General features: G+C 38.8%; 2 protein-coding genes across 2 annotated transcripts in view; both read left to right on the top strand.

Annotated features, from left to right (window-relative positions):
• The window catches only part of LOC122086767 (alpha/beta hydrolase domain-containing protein WAV2-like), a 23575-nt gene extending 9435 nt beyond the window's left edge, over positions 1 to 14140 (top strand). Inside the window, exons 5-7 of the mRNA XM_042655735.1 lie at positions 4258 to 4422; positions 4605 to 4845; positions 13091 to 14140. Coding sequence (XP_042511669.1) covers positions 4258 to 4422; positions 4605 to 4845; positions 13091 to 13317 — 633 coding nt within the window. The 3' untranslated portion in view covers positions 13318 to 14140. The remainder of the gene's footprint in view (positions 1 to 4257; positions 4423 to 4604; positions 4846 to 13090) is intronic.
• Positions 14141 to 18790: 4650 nt separating this feature from the next.
• LOC122087281 (6-phosphogluconate dehydrogenase, decarboxylating 3, chloroplastic) lies at positions 18791 to 20855 on the top strand. The gene has a single exon (XM_042656360.1). The coding sequence runs from the start codon at positions 19106 to 19108 to the stop codon at positions 20591 to 20593; it is 1488 nt and encodes a 495-aa protein (XP_042512294.1). The 5' UTR covers positions 18791 to 19105; the 3' UTR covers positions 20594 to 20855.
• The last annotated feature ends 667 nt before the right edge of the window (positions 20856 to 21522 follow it).

Raw genomic sequence — 21522 nt, 5'->3', positions numbered from 1 at the left:
TTAATGGTTCTTAGTCTCGGTGGAACCGAAATAGAGAATGAGAATGGGGAAAAGAAGAAAGAAGATGGAAGGAAGAAGGGGAATGGGGATCTTCAGCTCTGATACCAAATTGATGGAGAACCTTAGGGAAGAAAGGGGAAATCAGAGTAGAGAGGGGGAAGGAGGGGAATCACACACTTCACTGGTATACAAACTCAACATCTTCATTCAATAATCAAAATCACTCTTCTTTGTCTATCAATTACCGTCAATATATAAGAAAATCAAGACATAGAATTAGAAGCTTAATCGAAATGGAAACTAGCCTAAACTAGGAAACAACCATAAAAGGAAACCAATGCAAGGAAATAAATCCTAACTCCTACATTCAAATTGAAAAATAAAAGGCATGAAATAAAATACTAAATAACCACTAATTTTATTTCCAACACTTGTTGGACCAAAACTCTGGTTTGGACCGGTTCTTCTTGCCTCTTGGCTTTTAAAGCCGGTCATGCTGGTCCAACCAGGTAAGGATCTGCATCACAAGGAGCAATGCACCCCCACTTGTGTGAGCTTTTATTTTTTCCATTCTGCAAAACTCGTGGACGAGTTTTTCTCAACACCAGAGGAATTAATGCTGGTGCACAACCGTGGACTGATCCAAACCCATCTGGGTATATAGAAAGAGATGAACCAAATCCAATTTGAGTCTTTGGTCTAGTAGGATTTTAGGAAGCTTTATTTATTTGGAAGTTATTTAGTTATTTATTTATGTTGTTTCTTTTCCAAAGTAGGATACATAGAGTTATTTCCTCTTTTCTTGTTTGGTTAGATTTGGTAGAATATTGGGTTTCCAATTTGGTTTTATTCCGTGGTGAGTAGGTTTCTATTTTGATATGGTTTTTATCCTATAAAAATGTAACCGATGGACAATTATTGGACAGAATTAGAAGAAATGAATTGAATCTGGTTGTGTGGTGTGTGCCTGTGTGGCCTGGCAGCCCTGCAACTTTCAGACATCTAAGGGATTCTTCTCCTTCGTCTCTAACTGGACCGGCCATCCATTAGCAACTTGATGCAGTTGGGCGATGGGTTTAGAGCTTGCATCTTTTGATTTGGTTCCTTATTTACTTTCCTTTTTTAGACTTAAAATTAGTTGGTGGTATTTTTATTTGAGTGAGATTTTATTTCAGTTGCTTAATTAATTAGTTTCCATTGTTAGGTATTGGATTTCTTTTTTATAGCCATGTAATGGGAGTGAACTAAGATTTGAGGATTTTGAATGAATTGAAAGATTTTTTGGTGTGAACCATGGCTGCCGTGGGCGATTTCCTCTTCCTCCCTCTCTAAAGTTCTCTCCTCTCTTCCCTTCCATTCTCTTACTTCTTCTTTATTTTTTCTTCTTCATCTTCTCTGTCATTCTTCTTCTTTTTCTTCTCTTTTTCTGGTTTGTTTTCCTTTCCCTGTAACTGGCGGTAACAGCAGCCCTTAAGAGTTGCTTAGAACTTTCAAGTGAGGAATCGATCTGACCTAGGATTTTAACCGAAGATATTCCCTCCCTGGCCGACCAAACCCTTGGAGTTTCTTGCCTTAGTTCCAACCCTGCTGTGAGAAACTATCTTGCAACCATAACCAGACTTGGACTTGTCGCTAGGCCTTGTTTCAGAATTTTCTAATCTAATTTGTAGCCGCTGATTCAAGGTATCGTGGGTTGCTACTGATAGGGCTGAAGCTTGGACATCCCTGAAATTTCACTTCGAGTAGAGCTCGCATAGGAGAGATAGATCACCTGAAAACCAGACTGGTTCTGCCACCCTTATTTCTGTCCAAAGGTTGAAGACAACCAAAATCGTGGCTTGCCTATTTCTAAGAGTACCTTTTCTTTTGGCTATTATTCTCTTTTGTCCTTGGTGTTTCCAAAATACCCCTACTTTTCCCCCATTTTCCTCCAACCTTTGCCCTAATTTTGCTTCCTAATTTATCCCTTCACAATAATTCTTAATTCCCTCCATATCCCATCATTTACTTGAACCTCCATTTACCCTTTTAAGATTCTTTTTTATTTACAAGTCTGCCACCCTGTTACAAGAGTCCTAAGCGATCTGATTCGAGATTTTGGAACACGCATCCGCATCACAACTCCACAACTGGGAGGTAACCGCTAAAACTTTCGTTCCATTATCAAATCTACCCAATGATTTGGATTACAAGCGTATTTGTAAAAACGAAATTTAAAGTTTCCTAATTGTAGTCTAATGTTGTTAAAGAGGTAAAATTTAACTTTATCTCCTGATTATCTAGTCCTGTTTAAAACTATAATGGAATCAAACTCTAAGACTAAAAAATGGAATGGAACTCTGGCCTAAGTGAAACAAAAGATTACAAGATAAATCCAAATAAGTAAAAATTGAACTATTAATATTCTACTGGACCAAAGACCCAAATTTGAATCCAGTTCTCGTTATGGGTTCTCAAACAGACTCGGTCTACTCCAAGTAAATGATCCTGCATCAAAGGGCCAACAATAGTATGAGCTATTTAGGTTCCCTTCAACAGATTAGTCTAGGTAGTGGGTTGGAAAGAGATACAGAAGTCGTGAAGGGATTCAAAGCCTCAAAGGAGAAAACCTGACTAGCACATTGGAGATATGAATATATGATGTCGAAGTAGAAGGGAGAGAGAATCCGTCTTTGAATAGGAGGTTCTGAACCGCTGACTACTCGTTTGTGTAGTACAGATTGTGCACTACAATTTGAAGTTTCCTGTGGAAGGACTATATGGGATTGTAATGTGTACTTGATTAGCTGTATCAAACTATCAATTGAGCAGAAATATGAATTTCATACTATCATTTCCCAATCACATATTGATATCCCTTGGGGATGGACTGCTGTAGAGTTTCTGTTCCTGGTCCCACATGGTGTGCTGACTGTGCTCAATTTAATTGTAGTTCATAGCTGAAAGTTGTTTTAGATCAATCATTGGCCTGCGGATAATGAGCCCACTAATAGTATGGAAGAGTTCCCGATCTGACGGTTAGCTATAGATTTGAATCTGGATCTAATGGTCAGGATTTAAGATGGTAACTACAAGATCTTAACAACTAATTTCCAGCATTCAAATCAAACATAAATAGGAAAACATTAGAATTTAATGAGGTGGACTAGAAGAGGAGAAAAAGGGGATCAATGGGTGTTATTATGGAAATAAAATAAGGGAGAAACAACTTATGATTTAAGATCAGATAAGTAGCTACCAATGGGAGAAAGAAAAAAGGAAGGAAGACAAGTAATGTGAAGGAAAAAGGGTTGTGGTTGATGGGTGGACTGATGAGAGGGAAGAGAGAAATTTTGTCCTAGAAAATAAGATTGAAACTGAAGCAAATCATTGGAAGAGAAAGTGAGGCTATTGACTAGAAGGGGTAAAAGAGAAATAGAAGAATTATTTTAGGAGGGAAATAAGGAGAAACTTCTTACAATGAGGATGAGAGAGATATTGCAAGTGAGAAGAATAACACTTGTGTTCTATTAATTATTTAACAACTGCTAATTTATCACAAATTTTCATTGTATTTAACTTTTTCTTGATATAATTTCTCCACTGGCCAGTTTGGGTCTTGTCGATCATATAAGCTACAAGACATTCTTCAATTTATCCTCTTCTTCTTTTTTCCCTGGATCTTCCTATTCTACTAGGTAGCTTCTTTGTGTTATGAGTGGTGTACCCATATGCTTACTTTTCCATCACTCTCTAATTCTGATATTCCTCCCCAATCTTATATTATGGTAGTACCATTCTGTTGTGGTCCAATTCGGAACAATAATAAATACCAGCGTTTTACAATATTTGATTGATCACAATTCTTTTGCTTCATTTACTATAAATGTTTCCAGGGAATTCATTAGTGGAATGTTTCCAATAAAAACTTTTCCTATTAGTTTTCCAAATTAAACACACGGGTACATGTAATTTGGAAGAAGATGTGAGTAGTTCATACGCATCATCTCTTTCTTTTACCAAGGGTTCTACCAGTTAATATGTTTCCACAAATAATGAAATTCCATTTCTCCAATATTTGGAAACATATAAGTTCTTCCATCAAACCCTGATAAATGAATTTACAAAATTCCTCAGATTGTATCTGACTAAACCCAGTTTTTGTAGACATTCCCTCATTTCCATCCAGTACTTATTTGAAGAAATTTTTAGTATCTTCAATGGTTACATTTGATTTTTATTATGTGTCATCATGTAAATATGTCTTCTGTATTGCAGGTTGCTGCTTTTATATTGGAGAACACTTTTACATCTATACTAGATATGGCTGGAGTTTTACTACCCTTCCTTAAGTGGTTCATTGGAGGCAGCGGTTCTAAAGGCCCCAAGGTTCTCAATTGTCTTGTTCGTTCTCCATGGAGTACAATTGATATTATTGGACAGGTGAGTTTGCATATTCTAGAAAATCTTGATATGTTGTTCTAAATCTTGTGACATTATGAGACTTGGTACAGAATTCTATTGTAAGCTTTCCGACTGCCAACCAGGGGAAGGTGCTTTCTTTTCCTCCAAATTATGTTCCATTTATCCTGTTGTTTTCACAGTCTGTTTTGGACTCACTGCAGATCAAACAGCCAATCCTCTTCCTTTCTGGATTGCAAGATGAGATGGTTCCGCCATCTCACATGCAGATGCTCTATGCTAAAGCTGCCACTCGTAACAGGCAGTGTGTTTTTGTTGAATTTCCAACTGGTATGCACATGGACACATGGCTTGCTGGTGGGGACCACTATTGGCAGTCAATTCAGTTGTTCTTGGAACAAAACGCCCCTGAGAATAAGGAAAGAACTCACCACAATGAAAATGGTAATGTCTTTATTAAAACCTCTAATGATTCCTGTGGATTTCTTCTTTTGTTTGATTTTACCGCTTGAGGAATAGATGTATGGGTTGTTTGTTTCTGCTCTTTGAGTTGGATTATCTCATATTCTTTTTTTTTTGGCGGGGGGGGGGGTAAGTTATTTAGTGTTTGTGATGTTTCTGGAAGACACAAGACAGATCTGGGCCGTCCATTTTCGTGGCTTTTCTTATCTGAACCATCTGTTCCTGCTCAAAGTTCGGGGAGTGCATAGTAATGGCTAGAGTATTGGTACATGTGGATGGACTTACACGGAATGCATGCTAATACACTGGGGTTATTTGATTGAATTGGATTCTAAAACATGTATAAAGCCACATGTGTCCAAGTTATCCCAATTACAAGAATATGATGCAATTGATAATGCAATGATTTTTGCAGACATGAATTTTGTTGATATGAAATATTGGCTAATCTAAACCTTGTCTTCCATCCATGGTTAGAATGGACAAATCATCTGTCAATGTGGCTGAATAGGATGGCAGAACAGAATAGGTGTCATGTTTGGAAAATTAACAGACCATTGTGACAATAATATTTCACCCTTTTTTGGATTGCTTGTTCTTTCTTTTTTCTTTGGTTCCAAAACATTTACAGCTTCTCTTTGCCACTTAATTGTATCTGTTAGGGCTGGGAATCTTTTTTGGTTATCTACAAGAAGATGTTGGGATGCAGTGTATCGTCCACTTAATAACACAAGTTTACTCCAAACAATCTGAGTTGCAACATATAAATTCCAGAATAGTAAAAGATATAAAAAGGTTCATAGTCAACCACATCCAAACTCCATGAACCTTTAACATTGGTAGGAATAGGGAATGTATTTTCTAGAACCTAATCTCTACTCAACCCAATTAATTTAAGGCCTCCAAACAGTCAATACAACACTGCTGGTCAAGTTCCAGAAGCAAGGGCCAAGTCAAATTTTATATAAATAAATTAGTAAGGACCTTTGATGCTTGTTATGGTAGTTTATAAATTTAATGTGATCCCACAGTGTCGGCCCAAGAAAGACAAAGCAGCTAGGGTTTCTAGAGTAGGCTCTGTTTCTGGTTTTTCTGCCGAAAACCAATTAAGCACTTATCTGGCTTCCAAGAGTTCCGAGATCTAAGAGTGTCTTATGTTTAGATCTCCCAAATTCCAAGTAAGCCCCAACAATAGAATACGTAAACAAGCTGTACCATTACTACAGAAAACTATAATCAGATAAAAATTGAAATTCAAGCAACTCCAAGGTTTGGCTCTTTGACCCACAGGAATGAAAACCTTTAGCTTCCCATGAAGTATCTCTGAGGTGAACTCAGAGTTGTAGGGAGAAGAAAAGAATAGCACAAAAGAGGGGCGGAAAGGGGTCACACATTTGCATCATGCCCGGCACTAAAACCTTCAATTCAATTCATTCTCAAAAATCTATTTAATACCTTGGGTTACATGCCTTTATATAATAAACTGAATTTAAAACTTGCATAATTAAAATCTAAATTTGAAATTAGCAACTTCTAATTACTTCCTAAATTCTAACTAATGAAATTAGAAGCAAAATAAACTCAAACTGGTAACTCCCTAATTGACTAAGAACTACCCGAAAATAAAAGATTACATATCTTCCCAAATAAAATAACTCATTATTTCCTAAATAAAGTAAATCCTAAGATATTCTACTAATCCCAAAAATCAATTGGATCCGGTTCATCTTGATTGAGATTGCGGAAAGGGTCAACTCGGTTCAGCCTCGATTCTACATCACCCACAGTAATGAAAACCTTTAGCATCCCGTGAAGTGTCTCTGCCAATTCAAATTTCAACTAAACAGTAAGAGGGGAAGGAGGGAGAAAGAGGATCCACTGGATAACTATTTATGGACAACTTCTACGTTTTACATTTTTACCCCTTCAAATCCTAACTAGGACTGGGACTCGCAACTCTAAATCCTCTAGCAGTGTTGCATTGCCTTTATTGCATATAAAAACTTTAGGTGTGCTCTTTGGAGTAGCTAAAGGAGTGAGGGGCAGACCTAAAATGACTTTGGGAGAAATGGTTAGAAAAAAAAAACGAGTGAATTGTGGTTTAGAGGAAAGATGGTTCTAAACAAAGTTATTCATGAGACATAATCCATGTAGCCAATCCCTTTGAGTTGGGATAAGGCTTAGTCAAGTTGAGATGTGATCCTGGTTTGGTGACTTGGTACCAGAGTACCAGCACTGTGCCTAGTAGATTCTGGAGGATGAAGTTCGAGTTTTTCATGTTTGCTCGGTCCTTCGGTTTTGGTAGAAGCACCAATCCCTGCACAATGACCGCCTAACTTTGGTTAAGAAAATGTCTGAAAGGGTACAAAGGAAGGGCCTTCATTGTGTACCATGATGGAGGCTGGTTAATGTGGAAATTGAATCACAAGTGTTCCTAATCCCAGGCAGGATCTGCAATTCTGGTTGAATAGAGAAGATGTCCTCCAATTGGCGTGGTTCTAGCTCTCAAACACTCTCTCACAGCAAACAAATAAAAGGAAAAGAAGAAAAGAAAGAAAATTCGATGGAGGGTTGAGAAGGGGAAGAAGAACTAGTGAATGGGCATCTCACCCTCGGGTTTAGGCATCTCACCCAACTGCATCCCAATAATAAATTCATACATAATGTTGTAGTTCTTTACAAACTTATATAGAAGATTCAAAACTGACTCAAACATTAAAAAAGAAAGGCCTAACCCAATCCTTAGCTAACTGGGAAACCTAAACTGACTAGAAATAACAAAGGAAATAGACTCAAAATAGGATTCTAATTAAACTAATAAATTAAATCCCGTTTTCCTACTTTCTACCCATATTTTAGGCCCATTAAAGTGGCCCATTACAAAGAAAACCCATGGGATCAAAGGCCCAACACATACATATCCCAACACAAGGCTTATTTGCAATAAAATAAGCCCATTAAGTGACTTATCTGCATCACTGGTCTTGTGTGTTAAGTCACATACGATGAGGCTTGGTTTCTCTTCTTCATCCTCTTTTCCATTTTCTGTGATTGCTTGTTATTAGTCCTTGATACTGTTAGATGGTATCAGAGCACTAATACCTGGTAATCTCTCTTCATTCGATCACTGTTTTGATAGTCAATTACAGGACTGCTTTATTCTCTGGTTGCAGCAACCTGTGCTTCCTATCTGCAAGTTTCTGCCCTATTTTATGATGATATAAAGAACAACTAGGATCTTCTTCTACTACTATTTTGGATTCATGAAAGTTGCTTTGATCTTGAAGTCAGTTTTCTACCTACTTATGGCTGCTGTTCCAGACTGTGGAGATTTTTTTCTGGAAGTATTGAGGTTGCAATTACCTCCTACTCTACCAGCTGAGGTTTCTAAGTTTTTTGAGGGCTGATTGTACCTTCCTGGATGGAGGCTCGATCCTGATTTCAGGAATTTCTGGTGGCTTGATTTCTTGCTTCTGATTTTCTCACCCACGGATGCTCTGTTTTCAGGCCCTTTTTCAGACCTGAAGATACATTCATAGCTCCTGATCTGTCCACCTGATCAGACTCTACTTTTGGGGTTTCATTCTACCCCCTAGTCCTTTCTTCGACCTACATATCAGGCTATTCAACCCTGCTGATTGAGTCATTAAAAATCACCCAAAACTGAGATCGCAGTACTCTGTTTTTGGGTGAATACTGCTGCCGGCTACTGGTTCTCCTCCAGATTAGTATGCTTCCTCCCATTGTGCTACTGATATATTGTTCGATCGATTTGAGTATTATTATTTGTTCTGCTCCTTGTTTGCTGATTATAGATGGCTGGTCCTAAGCCTCCCGCTGAAAATTTACAAATTCAGATTATTACCATTAAACTCAGTGGTGTGCCTAACTATTGTTATGGGCCCAAGTTGTGCAGGCCTATATTTATGCAAAGGGGAAGCTGAAGTACATCACAAATGATCCTCCCTCAATGGATCATAAGGATCCTACTACCAATACTGCTCATGATGATTGGATGCTTGAGAATTCCACTATTAAAATTTGGTTATGGAATAGTGTAGAACCATCCATTGCTGTCAATGTCATGTTACACCTTTGCCAAAGGTGTTTCGGAAGATTTGCAAGAGTTTTTCCCAAGAGAAAAATATTTCCCGAACTTATGATTTATACAAGAAGATATTCAATTTCAAGTAGGGGGATAAATCATTGATGAGTACTTCAGTGTGTATAAGGGTATTATTGTAGAACTCTAGATACATCAGCCTCTCTCACCACCAATTTGGAATAGTTGAAGCAACAATGTGCTGAGTTCCACGTCGCAAAATTTTTGGCTGGTCTTCACCATGACCATCAATCTGTTAAAATTCAACTCCTTACTAGGTGCCTTCCCTCAATGAGGTCTTCTCCCATACTTCATCTTTTGGTTACACCTTCTAGAGTTGACTCTTATCCGTCTCCTAAGAATAGTTCAACCTTTATTGCTGGTCTTGATCATGGTTCATCCTCTTCAAGAAGAGGGTTGTCGTTCATCCTCTTCAAGAAGAGGGTTGTCAATGGCGTGGTCATGGATCTAGTGACCATAGTATAGGTGGACAACAAACTGACAAGTCCTCTTGTCAGTGCACTTATTGTGGTAAGCAAACTATACTATTGACACATGTTGGCCAAGCAAGGTCAACCGGATTGGGCTAATGAGTTAGCCAATACTGCCACTTACCGATACTTCTACTGAGAGAGTTGCTTCTAGAGACACCGCATTTGCATCTACATCTGAAGCTTCTTCCATTGTTTTTGTGCCTCGAGATGACTATAATCAGATACTTAAGCGTCTCCAACAGCTTGACTATGCATCTACTTCCACTTCTACAACTACTTTAGCCCACACAAGTAACTCTACCCTTCTTACCACCACTTTACCTACTTCGTGAAATATTGATTCCACTGCTTCTTGCCATATGAATTTGATGCAAACAAGTCACTTAATGGGTTTATTTTATTGGAAATAAACCTTAGGTTGGGTTATGTATGTGTTGGGCCTTTGATCCCATGTGTTTTCTTTGTAATGAGCCACTTTAATGGGCCTAAAATATGGATAGAAAGTAGGAAAACGGGATTTAATTCATTAGTTAAGTTAGAGTCCTATTTTGAGTCTATTTCCTTTGTTATTTCAGTTTTCTAGTCAGTTTAGGATTCCCATTTAGTTAGGATTGGGTTAGGCTTTTCATTTTTTAGTGTTTGAGTCAGTTTTGAGTCTTCTATATAAGTATGTAAAGGGATACAACATTGAAAACGGATTTATTAATGAAAAAAAAAAGATGGCTTATGTTGTTCTACTGTGGGATGCAATTGGGTGAGATGCCTAAACCTGAGGGTGAGATGCTCATTCACTAGTTCTTCTTGCCCCTTCTCAACCCTCTATCGAATTCCCTTTCTTTTCTTATTTTCCTTTTATTTGTTTGTTGTGAGAGTGTTTGAGAGCTAGAACCAAGCCTATTAGAGGACATTTTCTCTATTCAGCCAAAATTTCAGCTCCTGCCTAGGATTAGGATCACTTGTGATTCTAGTTCTATATTATTTGGTATCAGAGCCTAGCCAAACCAAGGATGGAGCAATGTGAATTTCGTGAGAAACTTTCTTTATACATCTTCCTTGAATGGATATGTGAATTAGATACTTTGACAACTACAACTTGACAGAGACACAACGGATTCAATACGTTTGCTCTCAAATGAGTGGTTGTGTTCGAATACAATGGAGAGTCCGTGAAAGGTAACTTCAAGTTCAAGGGCGTGAGCCTAGAACTTGGGACGAAATGCAGTACGAGTTGGCGGGCATGTACCTATCTAAGCATGAACGAAGAATGTACTTCTCTCCACTAGATTTTCAAAATCCACCCACAATTGGCAAGAACATAAAGGAATCATCGGACTCTATTGCAAAATGCATTGTAAAGGAGCAACAAGAGAAGACACCTCCACCCATTGAACCAGAGTCAGAAGTTGAGGTCAATGTTGGTAAAAATCCATCCACTCCTGACAAGGGAGAGGTAGTCATTAATGTTCCTATCAGAGAATTAATGTGGATGAAGTCGAAAGCAACATAGTCATAATTGTGGACAAGGAGATCGAACCCAAGGAGAATGGTGCTTCAACATCTGTGATGATTGTGAATAGCCAAGAGGAAGATCACAAGGAGCTTGAGATTGAAATTGTGGAGGTTGAAGGCGTTCATGTGATTCCTATGGATACATTTGAGGTTGCTAAAGCTGAGCATGTGGAGTTCGTCATCCCATTAAAGTATCTTAAAGATCAAGCTCTTCACATTCTAGACTACATCCTTATTATCAAAGAGATGTCTGAATTTTTCTATGGCTTGAAGAGGGACGTGCACCATGCTATAATCAACCCTCACACTCCACAAAATTCGAGGACGGATTTTTTCTAGGAGAGGGCAAATTGATGCAGATAAGTCACTTAATGGGCTTATTTTATTGGAAATAAGTCTTAGGTTGGGTTATGTATGTGTTGGGCCTTCGATCTCATGTGTTTTCTTTGTAATGAGCCACTTAAATGGGTCTAAAATATGGGTAGAAAGTAGGAAAACGAGATTTAATTCATTAGTTTAGTTAGAGTCCTGTTTTTAGTCTATTTCCTTCATTATTTTAGTTTTCTAGTATGTTTAGGTTTTCTAGCTAGTTAGGGATTGGGTTAAGCCATTCTTTTTTAGTGTTTGAGTCAGTTTTGAGTTTTCTATATACAACATTGAAAACGAATTTATTAATATAAAAAAAAAAAAAAAAAAGATGGCTTATGCTGTTGTGTTGTGGGATGCAGTTGGGGGAGATGCCCATTCAGTAGTCTTCTTCCCCCTTCTCAACCCTCTATTGAATTCTCTTTCTTTTCATTTTCCTTTTATTTGTTTGTTGTGAAAGAGTGTTTGAGAGCTAGAACCAAGCTTATTGGAGGACATCTTCTATATTCAGCCAGAATTTCAGATCTTGCCTGGGATGAGGATCACTTGTGATTCTAGTTCTACATTAGACTTGTAAGTTAAAAGCTTATTTTCTTCCATTTCCAAAATTAAAGTTTATCCTCTTGTAATTCTTGCTGATGATTCCTCTACTAAAGCAACAGGTCATGGTATAGTCACTCCCACCTCATCTATGAATCTGTCTTTTGTACTTTATGTTCCAAATTACCATTAAGTCCTTTTTTGTTAGCTTACTAGGTCTCTAAATTGTCCTATTACTTTTTTTTTTCCCCCTCTTTTATGGTGTTTTTCAGGACCTTCAGACTAGGAGGACAATTGGTGGAGGGCTTGGGCAATATGGTCTATATTATCTGGATGGCATTGGTCCGTCTGCCACTATTACTACAACTGCTAGTGGACCTCCTCTTCATTGGCATTTCTGCCTTGGGCATCCCCTTTATCCAAGCTTCAATTGATGGTTTCAAGTTGCCGTTCCATTTCCCGTATTGAGTGTGAAGCCTGTGAACTCAGAAGCATCATCGATTGTTGTTCCCGCTCATAATGTGCCTAGAAGTTCAACTTTATTTTCGTTAGTTCATTCTGATATTTAGGGTACCTATTGCGCCAGTAATAGATCAGGATTTTCTTATTTTGTTCGTTTTGTAGATGACCATTCTCGCTTAACTTTGGTCTATTTGTTAAGGGATCGGTTTCAATGTCTCTCTATATTTAAACCTTTTTAGCAGTAAATAATTTTCAGTGTAACAATGCTCTTGAATATACTCATTGAGAAATCTTTGAGTTTTGTTTAGCTAATGGGATGATTCGTCAAACCAGTTGTTTATATACGCCTTAACAAAATGGGTGACTGAACGAATGAATCAACACTTGTTGGAAGTTGCTTGGTCCATTATGTTTCACATGAATGTCCCCAAACATTTTTGGTGTGATGCAGTTCTTACTGCATGTTTTCTTATCTACAAAATGCCCTCGTCTGTTTTAGACAATCATACTCCAATCTCTGTTTTATATCCTAGTGACTCTGTTTAGTCTTCCACCTCTTGTTTTCGATTGCATTTGTTTTGTTCATGTTTTACAACCTTACATCGATAAATTGTCTCTATGGACCGTTAAGTATATTTTCTTTGTTATTCTAGAACTTAGAAGAGGTACAAGTGCTACGACCCTATTAGTCATAGACAATTTGTCGGTGCTGATGTCACTTTCTTTGAGAGTACTTATTATTATTCTCCTGCAGCTACTACCCCTGAACCACCTATTCTAGTTCCTGTCTCTATTGATGATGCTTCCCCTCTACCGATTGCTGATCCTCCACTAAAGGTTTATCAACGGTGTAAGAAGGCCATGCCACCACAATCTTCCACTCTTGCCATTGCTCAACCCACCATACAGCCTAATCATGGCACTGAGGTTCCTATTGATTTACCGATTGCTCTTCGGAAAGGTATACACTCTTGTACTTAGAAATCCATGAGTGCCTATCCTATTGAACATTACGTGTCTATTTCTTATCTTCCATCTCCTCTCCATAACCTTGCTTTTTCATTGTCTACTAACTCTGTTCCTAAACCCCATCATGAGGCTTTATCTCATCTTCGGTGGAAAATGGCTATGAAAACGAAGATAATGCGTTATTATTTTGTCAGACATTCACTCTTGTGGATTTACCTCCTAGTAAAGGTCTTCTGTGTTGTTGCTGGGTGTACACTATTAAATACCCTGATGATTCTGTTGAGCATCTTAAGGTGTGGTTGGTGGCTAAAGGATATAAGACTTATGGTGTGTACAATTTTGAAACATCTCTCTTGTGGCTTGTTTAAACTCTGTTCATAACATCGGCAGTAAATCTAGACTAGCCTCTATACCAGATGGATATGAAAAATGCTTTTCTCTATAGTGATCTTCATGAGGTTTATATGAAGCAACCTTCGGGGTATATTGCTCATTGGGAGAATTTTGGTGGAGTATGCAAACTTCACAAGGGCATCAATGGGTTGCAGCAGTCACCACAATCATGGTTCGAGTTGTTCGACAAGTTAATTCTATTGTTATTCGTTGTGGATTTCACAATGCTACTCGGATCATTCTATTATACGTGTGTATGGCGCCAAAAGTCCAAGATAGTTGTACTTATTATCTGATGATGTCATTAGATTTGGAAATGATGCTTCTGGTATTATTGGGTGAAGTCTTAGCTTCATCAGTATTTTTAGATGAAAGACTTGGGTTCTATCCGATATTTTCTTGGCATTGAAGTTCTTTAGAGTAAGAAAAGGTATTAGTTTATCACAAAGGTAATATGTATCAGATCTTTTTTTTGAGGCAGGTATGCTTGCTACTAAACCTATTGAGACTCCCATGGATCCTCATCAGAAGTTTGGATCCATTGACGGTGAAGACTTTGAAGACTTGTGCCAATATAGGAGACTAGTGGAAGACTTATTTACCTAACTGTCACTAGACCGGACATATCATTTGTTGTTGGTGGTGTTTGTCAATTCATGCAATCTCCGAAGAAGGTTCACTAGGATACAATCTGTTGTATCTTTAAGTTAAAAGGGGGCTCCAGAGAAGGGGCTCATCTATCGTCCTCATTGGAGTGTTGATTTAATGAGCCTTTTCTTATGTTGGTTGGGCAAGTTCTGATGGTGACAGTTGATCAACCATTGGATATTGCAGATTTGTGGGTGGTAACCTTGTCACTTGGTGGAGTAAGAAACAAAGTATAGTCGCAAGATGCTGTGTTAAGGCTGAGTATCAAGCCATGGCTCATACTGTAGCTGAGTTGGTGTGGTTAAAGTCATTACTTCAAGAGTTGGGTTTTCTGGGCACTCGACTCATGCAGATGTTTTGTGATAATCAAGCAATTATTACATTTGAACAATCCAGTATATCATGAAAGAACCAACCACATTGAAGTTGATTGTCATTTTGTGCAAGCTGCTGTCATGAAGAAGTTGATTGCCACCCATTTTGTTGCTTCCGCTGACCAAATTGGCGTTGTATTTACCAAGCCCTTGTTTGGTCCTCCTTTCGGGAAAGGATGTTCCTAGCTGTGCATGTGTGATCTATATGCTCCAAGCTTGAGGGGAAGTGTTAAAAAAAGTGTTTTGGACCCTTTGTACTATGGGGGGTGCATAGGGGCCTTGTGCACCACTATGGAGGCTGGTCTTGTGTGTTAATTTGAGTCAGATTTTGTCTATGTTTTTCCTAATTAGGATAAGGTTTCAGTGTCCTAGTTAAAATATATTAGAGAGCTTTTGATTCCTTTTCTCTTATAATCACTTTGGGTTATAAATAAAGATTGAAGGGAGACTGCTAGAGTACAATTCTGAGATATTGTAACTTTCCCTCTGTAGAGGCCATTGGGAAAACAGAGATGAGAATTTGATCAAAGGCTGACATGGACCTTTGTTTTGAACCTCCCTTTTCAGATGATATTGATATTAGATATCTCTGCTGACCATGCCTAAAACAGGATAAACGAACTAGAAATGGAATTTTTTTGTTTTTTTTTTTTTTTTTGAACTTTGGAGTAAATTTTTGTTGTAAAAGAATTCTATGCACAGACATAGTGATCAATGATTAAACATTTCCTACTTAAAAAATATTAAACTTGGCATTAAAACAATACCAATGATAAAACTAAAACTGGTAGCCAGATGAGCAGACATACACTGTGCCCCCGTCTGTTCATATTTTATGACTTGGAAATTCTTGGACCCAAGCCGGACCAAATAGATGGTAGAACATACTCAATGACCGTTGGGATCAGGTAGGTCACGTTTCTTGCAATTCTGCTGCTGCTCCTCCCTGGAGAGGAACTCTTCTTTTCCATTATAATTCATACATAGAGCTTTGTAGCACCAATTTTCTTAACAAAGGGAGTGGATTCTGTTTCAGATTCGGTGGGAAGGTGACAGAAGGCAATTAACACAAACTCTGGTGCAGAGGATGCCTGAGGGCTCAGATCATTCTTTACCTGTTTATGAAGCTGCAGCATATGAATGAGCTTTTGGAGAAGTTGCTGCTAGTAATTAGACAATGCACCACAGGTCTTTTTGGTGCTGGTTTTTTTGGTACGAAGTTCAGAAGATGCCAAGCTATAGATTTTTACTCTGGCTTGCAGCTTTTTACTACTGTGAATTACCTTAACAAATGGTAAATCTGTTTTGACATATTAAACATTGTATTGTGTACCAAGATAATGTTGAAAATTCAAACAGAGACAGCTGAATGATTTTTTGCATTGACTTAAACCTCTAGTTTTGACATATTCTCCAATTTAGAGTAGCCAACAACAATGACATAATATCCCCTTTTAAGACTAGCCAACCAGCCATCATAGATTTACATTTGATGGCCTTGACGACTGGCACAATCTATTAGCTTTCTAAATGCACTGTTACTCATTGCATGAACTTTCAATTAAGGTGTTCCATTCTTTCAATTAAGGCGTTCCATTCTAAGGCCACTCTCAGAAGTATTGTCAGGCCAATAATGGTAAGATGAGGAGTACAATATTTATATCCCCTCCTGGTCAGACAAAGCAACCTTTGTAGAACTTGGCACTTTGTGTTTAGAATGCAATAAAATAATAGAATATAAAATCTGAAAAAGAGAGAAAAATACAAAAAATTATCATTAGTTTTTTCTTATTTTATATATAATTTATTTCTTTCTATTCTAACCATTTCTTGCATCCAAATGTGGCTTTAATTAGGATGTTCAGATAATCAAACTGATAAAACAGGACAAGGGTAGAAAAAGGGTTACTGAATTTGACTAGCATAGGGTGAAGATAAGAGAGTCAAACCCTGACCTTCTTGGGAGTTTGCATTCTACCAGTCAGACATTAATCAACTGCACAAGCAACTGTCCTCGATCAGCTGAAGAGGACATCTTTTTTTTTTAATGAAACGAAAAATATATTAAGCAATATAGTTTGTCATTACATCAGGATCAGCTGAAGAGAATAATTTCCCTAATCTAGCACTATTAGCAAATTCCCATAAACACATCATAGTCTGATTACTCTTTGCACTTATACACATAATTAATAGATCTGAATTAAGCGAATATTTTCCAAAAAGTAGCTGCTAAAAGAAGAGGCTATGATCCATTAGAAGGTTGTGGAATAAACTGAAGTAAGCTCCTCCATGAGAACCAAACTTCACCAACAGTCCAACACTTGGAAGCCGCCAAATTTAGACCTTGAATGAAGCCAAAAACTTTTGTTTCCATAGAAGTTGTGATTGTTGAAGTCCCCATTCTGAGAACTTGGAAATTTCCTTGAAAAATAATACTAAAAACCCACCCTGATTTTGTTTCCAAAAAGTTAGTAACACTAACACAAACTATGATGTGATGGTTCAAAAAATGTGGAGGTAAAAAACTTCCTAGGATGTTTGCTGGACCAGTGTAATAGAGTAAGCAAAATTATTAGAGTTAGTATATTGAATTAGTTTTAAATCAGAAATCCAAAGATTAATATTGTGCATGATAGATTCAGGGCTGGGATCAATTTTTTTAGCTAGAATATTATTTCTGTGCATCCATATAAAGTAAATTGTTATAGCAATTATACAGAAGCACATTTTTGCTCAGATTTGGATAGGTTAACATGAATGAAAGAAGTGTTTGATAACATCAATGATAAGTCCAAATTGCTACATTTGGGTCTTAGACTGAGAGGGCCAGCAACCCAAATCTTGTCCAAAAAAAAAAAAAAAAGATGAGATGAGAGGTTAATTTTTTTTTTTTTCCTACAAAAGAGACATGTTTTGTCAATATTTAGCCATTTACCCAAAATCTCTCTAGAGGCATCATTGTCTTGCATGTTATTCAAGAATGCAAATTACAAAAAATTCGTTTTGTATTTTATATTTATTTTCATTTGATGGCATTTTTGTAATTTTCATTTGAAGAACATTATTGGGTTAAAATTTGACCAACAAAATCAAGGTGAGGTATTTCATCACATGGACTAACCAATGTATTGTCAAATAACAAATAATGAAGCGTTATGCTTCTCTAAGGATAGTGACCCTGTAAGGACCTTATACTAATGCTAAAAGGCAAAAAATCTCTCATTTCCAATTCATCAATATGGATCCCACCCTCCCTAATGGCCCAATGGTTGGCTCACCCCACACCTTTTGGCTTAGAGAACCTTCTCCCATAAATATGTAAATTGGGAGTGGTTTCTCTGAGCAAACAACGTATAGGAATGCACCAATGAGGTGCCATAAAACAATATCATAAATACAATGGAGGATAGTAAAATCATTTCATGTGAGGAGGAGAGAGATAAAAACAGAGGTTCTAACATACATTGACCTGGTGGCTCAAAGAAACCTTTTCCCATGGCTATTTTTGAGGAAATTACATTCTCTCCATTGTATTTTGTCGTAATTGCATTTTCCTCCCATGTATTTTCATAAATATCACTCATTTTCCCTAAGATTAAAAAATTCTATCAATCATCCCAGTCTCGGTAAGGAAGAGTTGTTAAGTGATGATATCATCCTTACTTTATGTTTTATAATACTCACATTATCCTTATATATGATGTAGAATATTAAGTTTGACCTCCTCCGAGCTCTAAAGTCTAAATGACGTGTGTTCAACAGGAGAGAACTCATATTTTTTGTTCGAATATTTTCAAACCCTAAAACCCAAGTTTGACATCAAAGCCGTTTTCACGGTTTAATGTAAATGGCTCTGTTTGATTTGAATAAATGATTTCAGTTTCAAATTTACATCTTTACACTCTTTCATAGTTTTTAGTTTCAAAGTTTACATTCTTACTCCTTTTCATAGTTAATATAGATAAACACAGAAGCATCTTTTTACCCCCAAAAAAAAAAAAGGAGCATCTTATTTTAGTACACACATGCAGGGTATCATCCCGTAAGTATGCCGTTTCCTCCTGTATTGACGGCCGCATAGAGAGAAGAGACAGTCTCACACGCAAGTAAAGTTGAGAAATAGAAGAGAGAAAATTTTATAAAAAAAAAAGAGAGAAGCCGGCGGGGTTTGGCGTGAGGAGTGACGACTGAGGAGAGTGGAATCCTCGATTAGTCCGTCTTACTTCCTTCTCTCATTAAAGATTATATTCCCAAAAAAATCCAAAATTTCCTCACTGCTCTCTTTACTTCTTCTGCTTTGCTTCCATTCCATTTGGATCTACAACTCCACTTCTCCACCAAACTTCCAAACCCTAGTTTTCGAACCCTAAGCTGCCGCAGCCATGGAAGCCTCGACGGCTCTGTCACGCATCGGACTCGCGGGACTAGCGGTGATGGGTCAGAATCTCGCCCTCAACATAGCCGAGAAAGGATTCCCTATCTCGGTCTACAACAGAAGCACCTCCAAGGTCGACGAAACCCTTGTACGAGCCAAGGAAGAAGGCAACCTACCCCTCACCGGTCACTACTCCCCTCGCGATTTCGTTCTCTCCCTTCAACGCCCCAGATCCGTCATCATACTTGTCAAGGCCGGAGCCCCCGTTGACCAGACCATCGCCAACCTTTCCCAATTCATGGAATCCGGCGACTCCATCATCGACGGCGGTAACGAATGGTATGAGAACACCGAGCGCCGGATGCTCGAGGTCGCAGACCGTGGTATCCTCTACCTCGGAATGGGTGTCTCTGGAGGCGAAGAGGGCGCTCGCAATGGCCCTTCTCTCATGCCTGGTGGGTCTTACCCTGCCTACCTCAACATTAAGGACATCGTTGAAAAGGTTGCCGCCCAGGTTGAGGATGGCCCTTGCGTCACCTACATCGGTGAAGGTGGTTCCGGAAATTTCGTCAAGATGGTCCACAACGGCATCGAATACGGGGATATGCAGTTGATTTCGGAAGCTTACGATGTCTTGAAGGTCGCCGGCGGCTTATCCAATTCCGAATTGGCCAACATCTTCGCCGAATGGAACAGAGGTGAGCTCGAAAGCTTCTTGATTGAGATCACTGCTGATATTTTCAGGGTTAAGGATGAACATGGTGAGGGTGAGTTAGTGGACAAGATCTTGGATAAGACAGGTATGAAGGGTACTGGAAAGTGGACAGTCCAACAGGCGGCGGAGTTGTCGGTTGCGGCGCCCACTATCGCTGCTTCCTTGGATTGCAGGTATCTGAGTGGGTTGAAAGAGGAGAGAGAAGCAGCAGCCAAGGTCCTCGAAGATGCGGGCATGACGGACGATGTGTGGAAGGTGAGGGGCGGAATTGATAAGAAGAGATTAATTGATGATGTGAGGCAGGCGTTGTACGCTTCCAAGATATGCAGTTACGCCCAGGGAATGAACTTGCTGCGAGCTAAGAGCATCGAAAAGGGTTGGAATCTGAACTTCGGGGAATTGGCTAGGATCTGGAAAGGAGGTTGCATTATAAGGGCTGTGTTCTTGGATCGAATCAAGAAGGCGTACCGGAGGAATCCTGAATTGGCAAGCTTGGTGGTTGATCCAGAATTTGCCAAGGAGATGGTACAGAGACAAGAAGCGTGGAGAAGGGTTGTAGGATTAGCAATTCAAGCAGGGATTAGCACTCCAGGAATGTGTGCCAGTCTAGCTTACTTTGACACTTACAGGCGTGCAAGACTTCCTGCGAACCTTGTCCAGGCGCAGAGAGACTTGTTTGGAGCTCATACCTATGAGAGGATTGATCGTCCTGGATCATACCATACCGAGTGGACAAAGCTTGCTAGGCAGAAGAAGGGTGGTATCGGTGCATTTAACTGATGGGTTTCATTTATAGATTTTGTTTTTGAGTTCTCAGATTGAAAATCGAGCTTTGCAATTTCACTCTTAGCCATCCATGGATGATATTCTGTTGAGGCTTGTTTATGGCCTTTGCAGATTTCTGCGTTGATAAGAAATAATTGGTGTATCTGCTCATTAATTGAGCTCTTACAAGCTGAGATTATGTTTTCGATTGGCTTCTCTTTTCGTTGAAATGGAGGAGATACATAAATTTCATTTCAGAGTTTTTAGTTTTCTTTCATTCGAAATGTCTGTGTTTTTGTTCATCCTGATCATCTCTATTTTACTTTTCCCATTCATTTCCGGCCATGGTCACGAGGCTCAGACACAGTCCCTCGCGTTCTAGCAATTCGGAAAGCTCCCAATCTAATGGGCGAAGTTTCAAAGATGCTGCATCTTTAGTCTTTACCTATTAGTGTCAGAGATTGCAGAAGGCCTAGCATTAGGCTCCCATAGCTGGTTTGGAGTCTGGATCAGCTACTCACATGGGGACAAGTGGGTACAGATATCTACGGTCCGTGGAGACAAGGTCCGGATCAACTCTCTACATGGCACGTGTGAGGACAGATCAAACACCACATGGCACAAAAAACCCTCTGTGGAGAGACTGTGGGATCCAACGGTTGGGGTGTATGTCGGGCCCCTTCAACCGTTGGATCTTCAGTCACTTGCCACCTTTGTCACTCATAGCAGTCCCACTCCCACCACATGTGGATTGTGGGTCCCATTTGCTAGAGGTGGGTCCCATACTCGTGGAGGGTGTGGGATCCGTTCCCCACATCTGACTTTACTTCCTAAATTGTAGACATGTTGTTAGATGGTTTGCTAGCCTACGTCCTTGAAAAAAAAAATTGAAAAAAAAGCGCCCTTCAACTAATGTTTAAAAGAGAGGGAGAGACGGAGAATAT

The sequence above is a fragment of the Macadamia integrifolia genome, chromosome 8 (assembly GCF_013358625.1).
Source record: "Macadamia integrifolia cultivar HAES 741 chromosome 8, SCU_Mint_v3, whole genome shotgun sequence".
NCBI classification, from domain to species: domain Eukaryota; kingdom Viridiplantae; phylum Streptophyta; class Magnoliopsida; order Proteales; family Proteaceae; genus Macadamia; species Macadamia integrifolia.
This window is presented reverse-complemented; position numbering and strand designations above follow the sequence as displayed.

What these genes read in the sequence shown, in the direction of transcription:
- LOC122087281 (XM_042656360.1), top strand. Translation starts at nt 19,106, where the DNA reads ATGGAAGCCTCGACGGCTCTGTCACGCATCGGACTCGCGGGACTAGCG.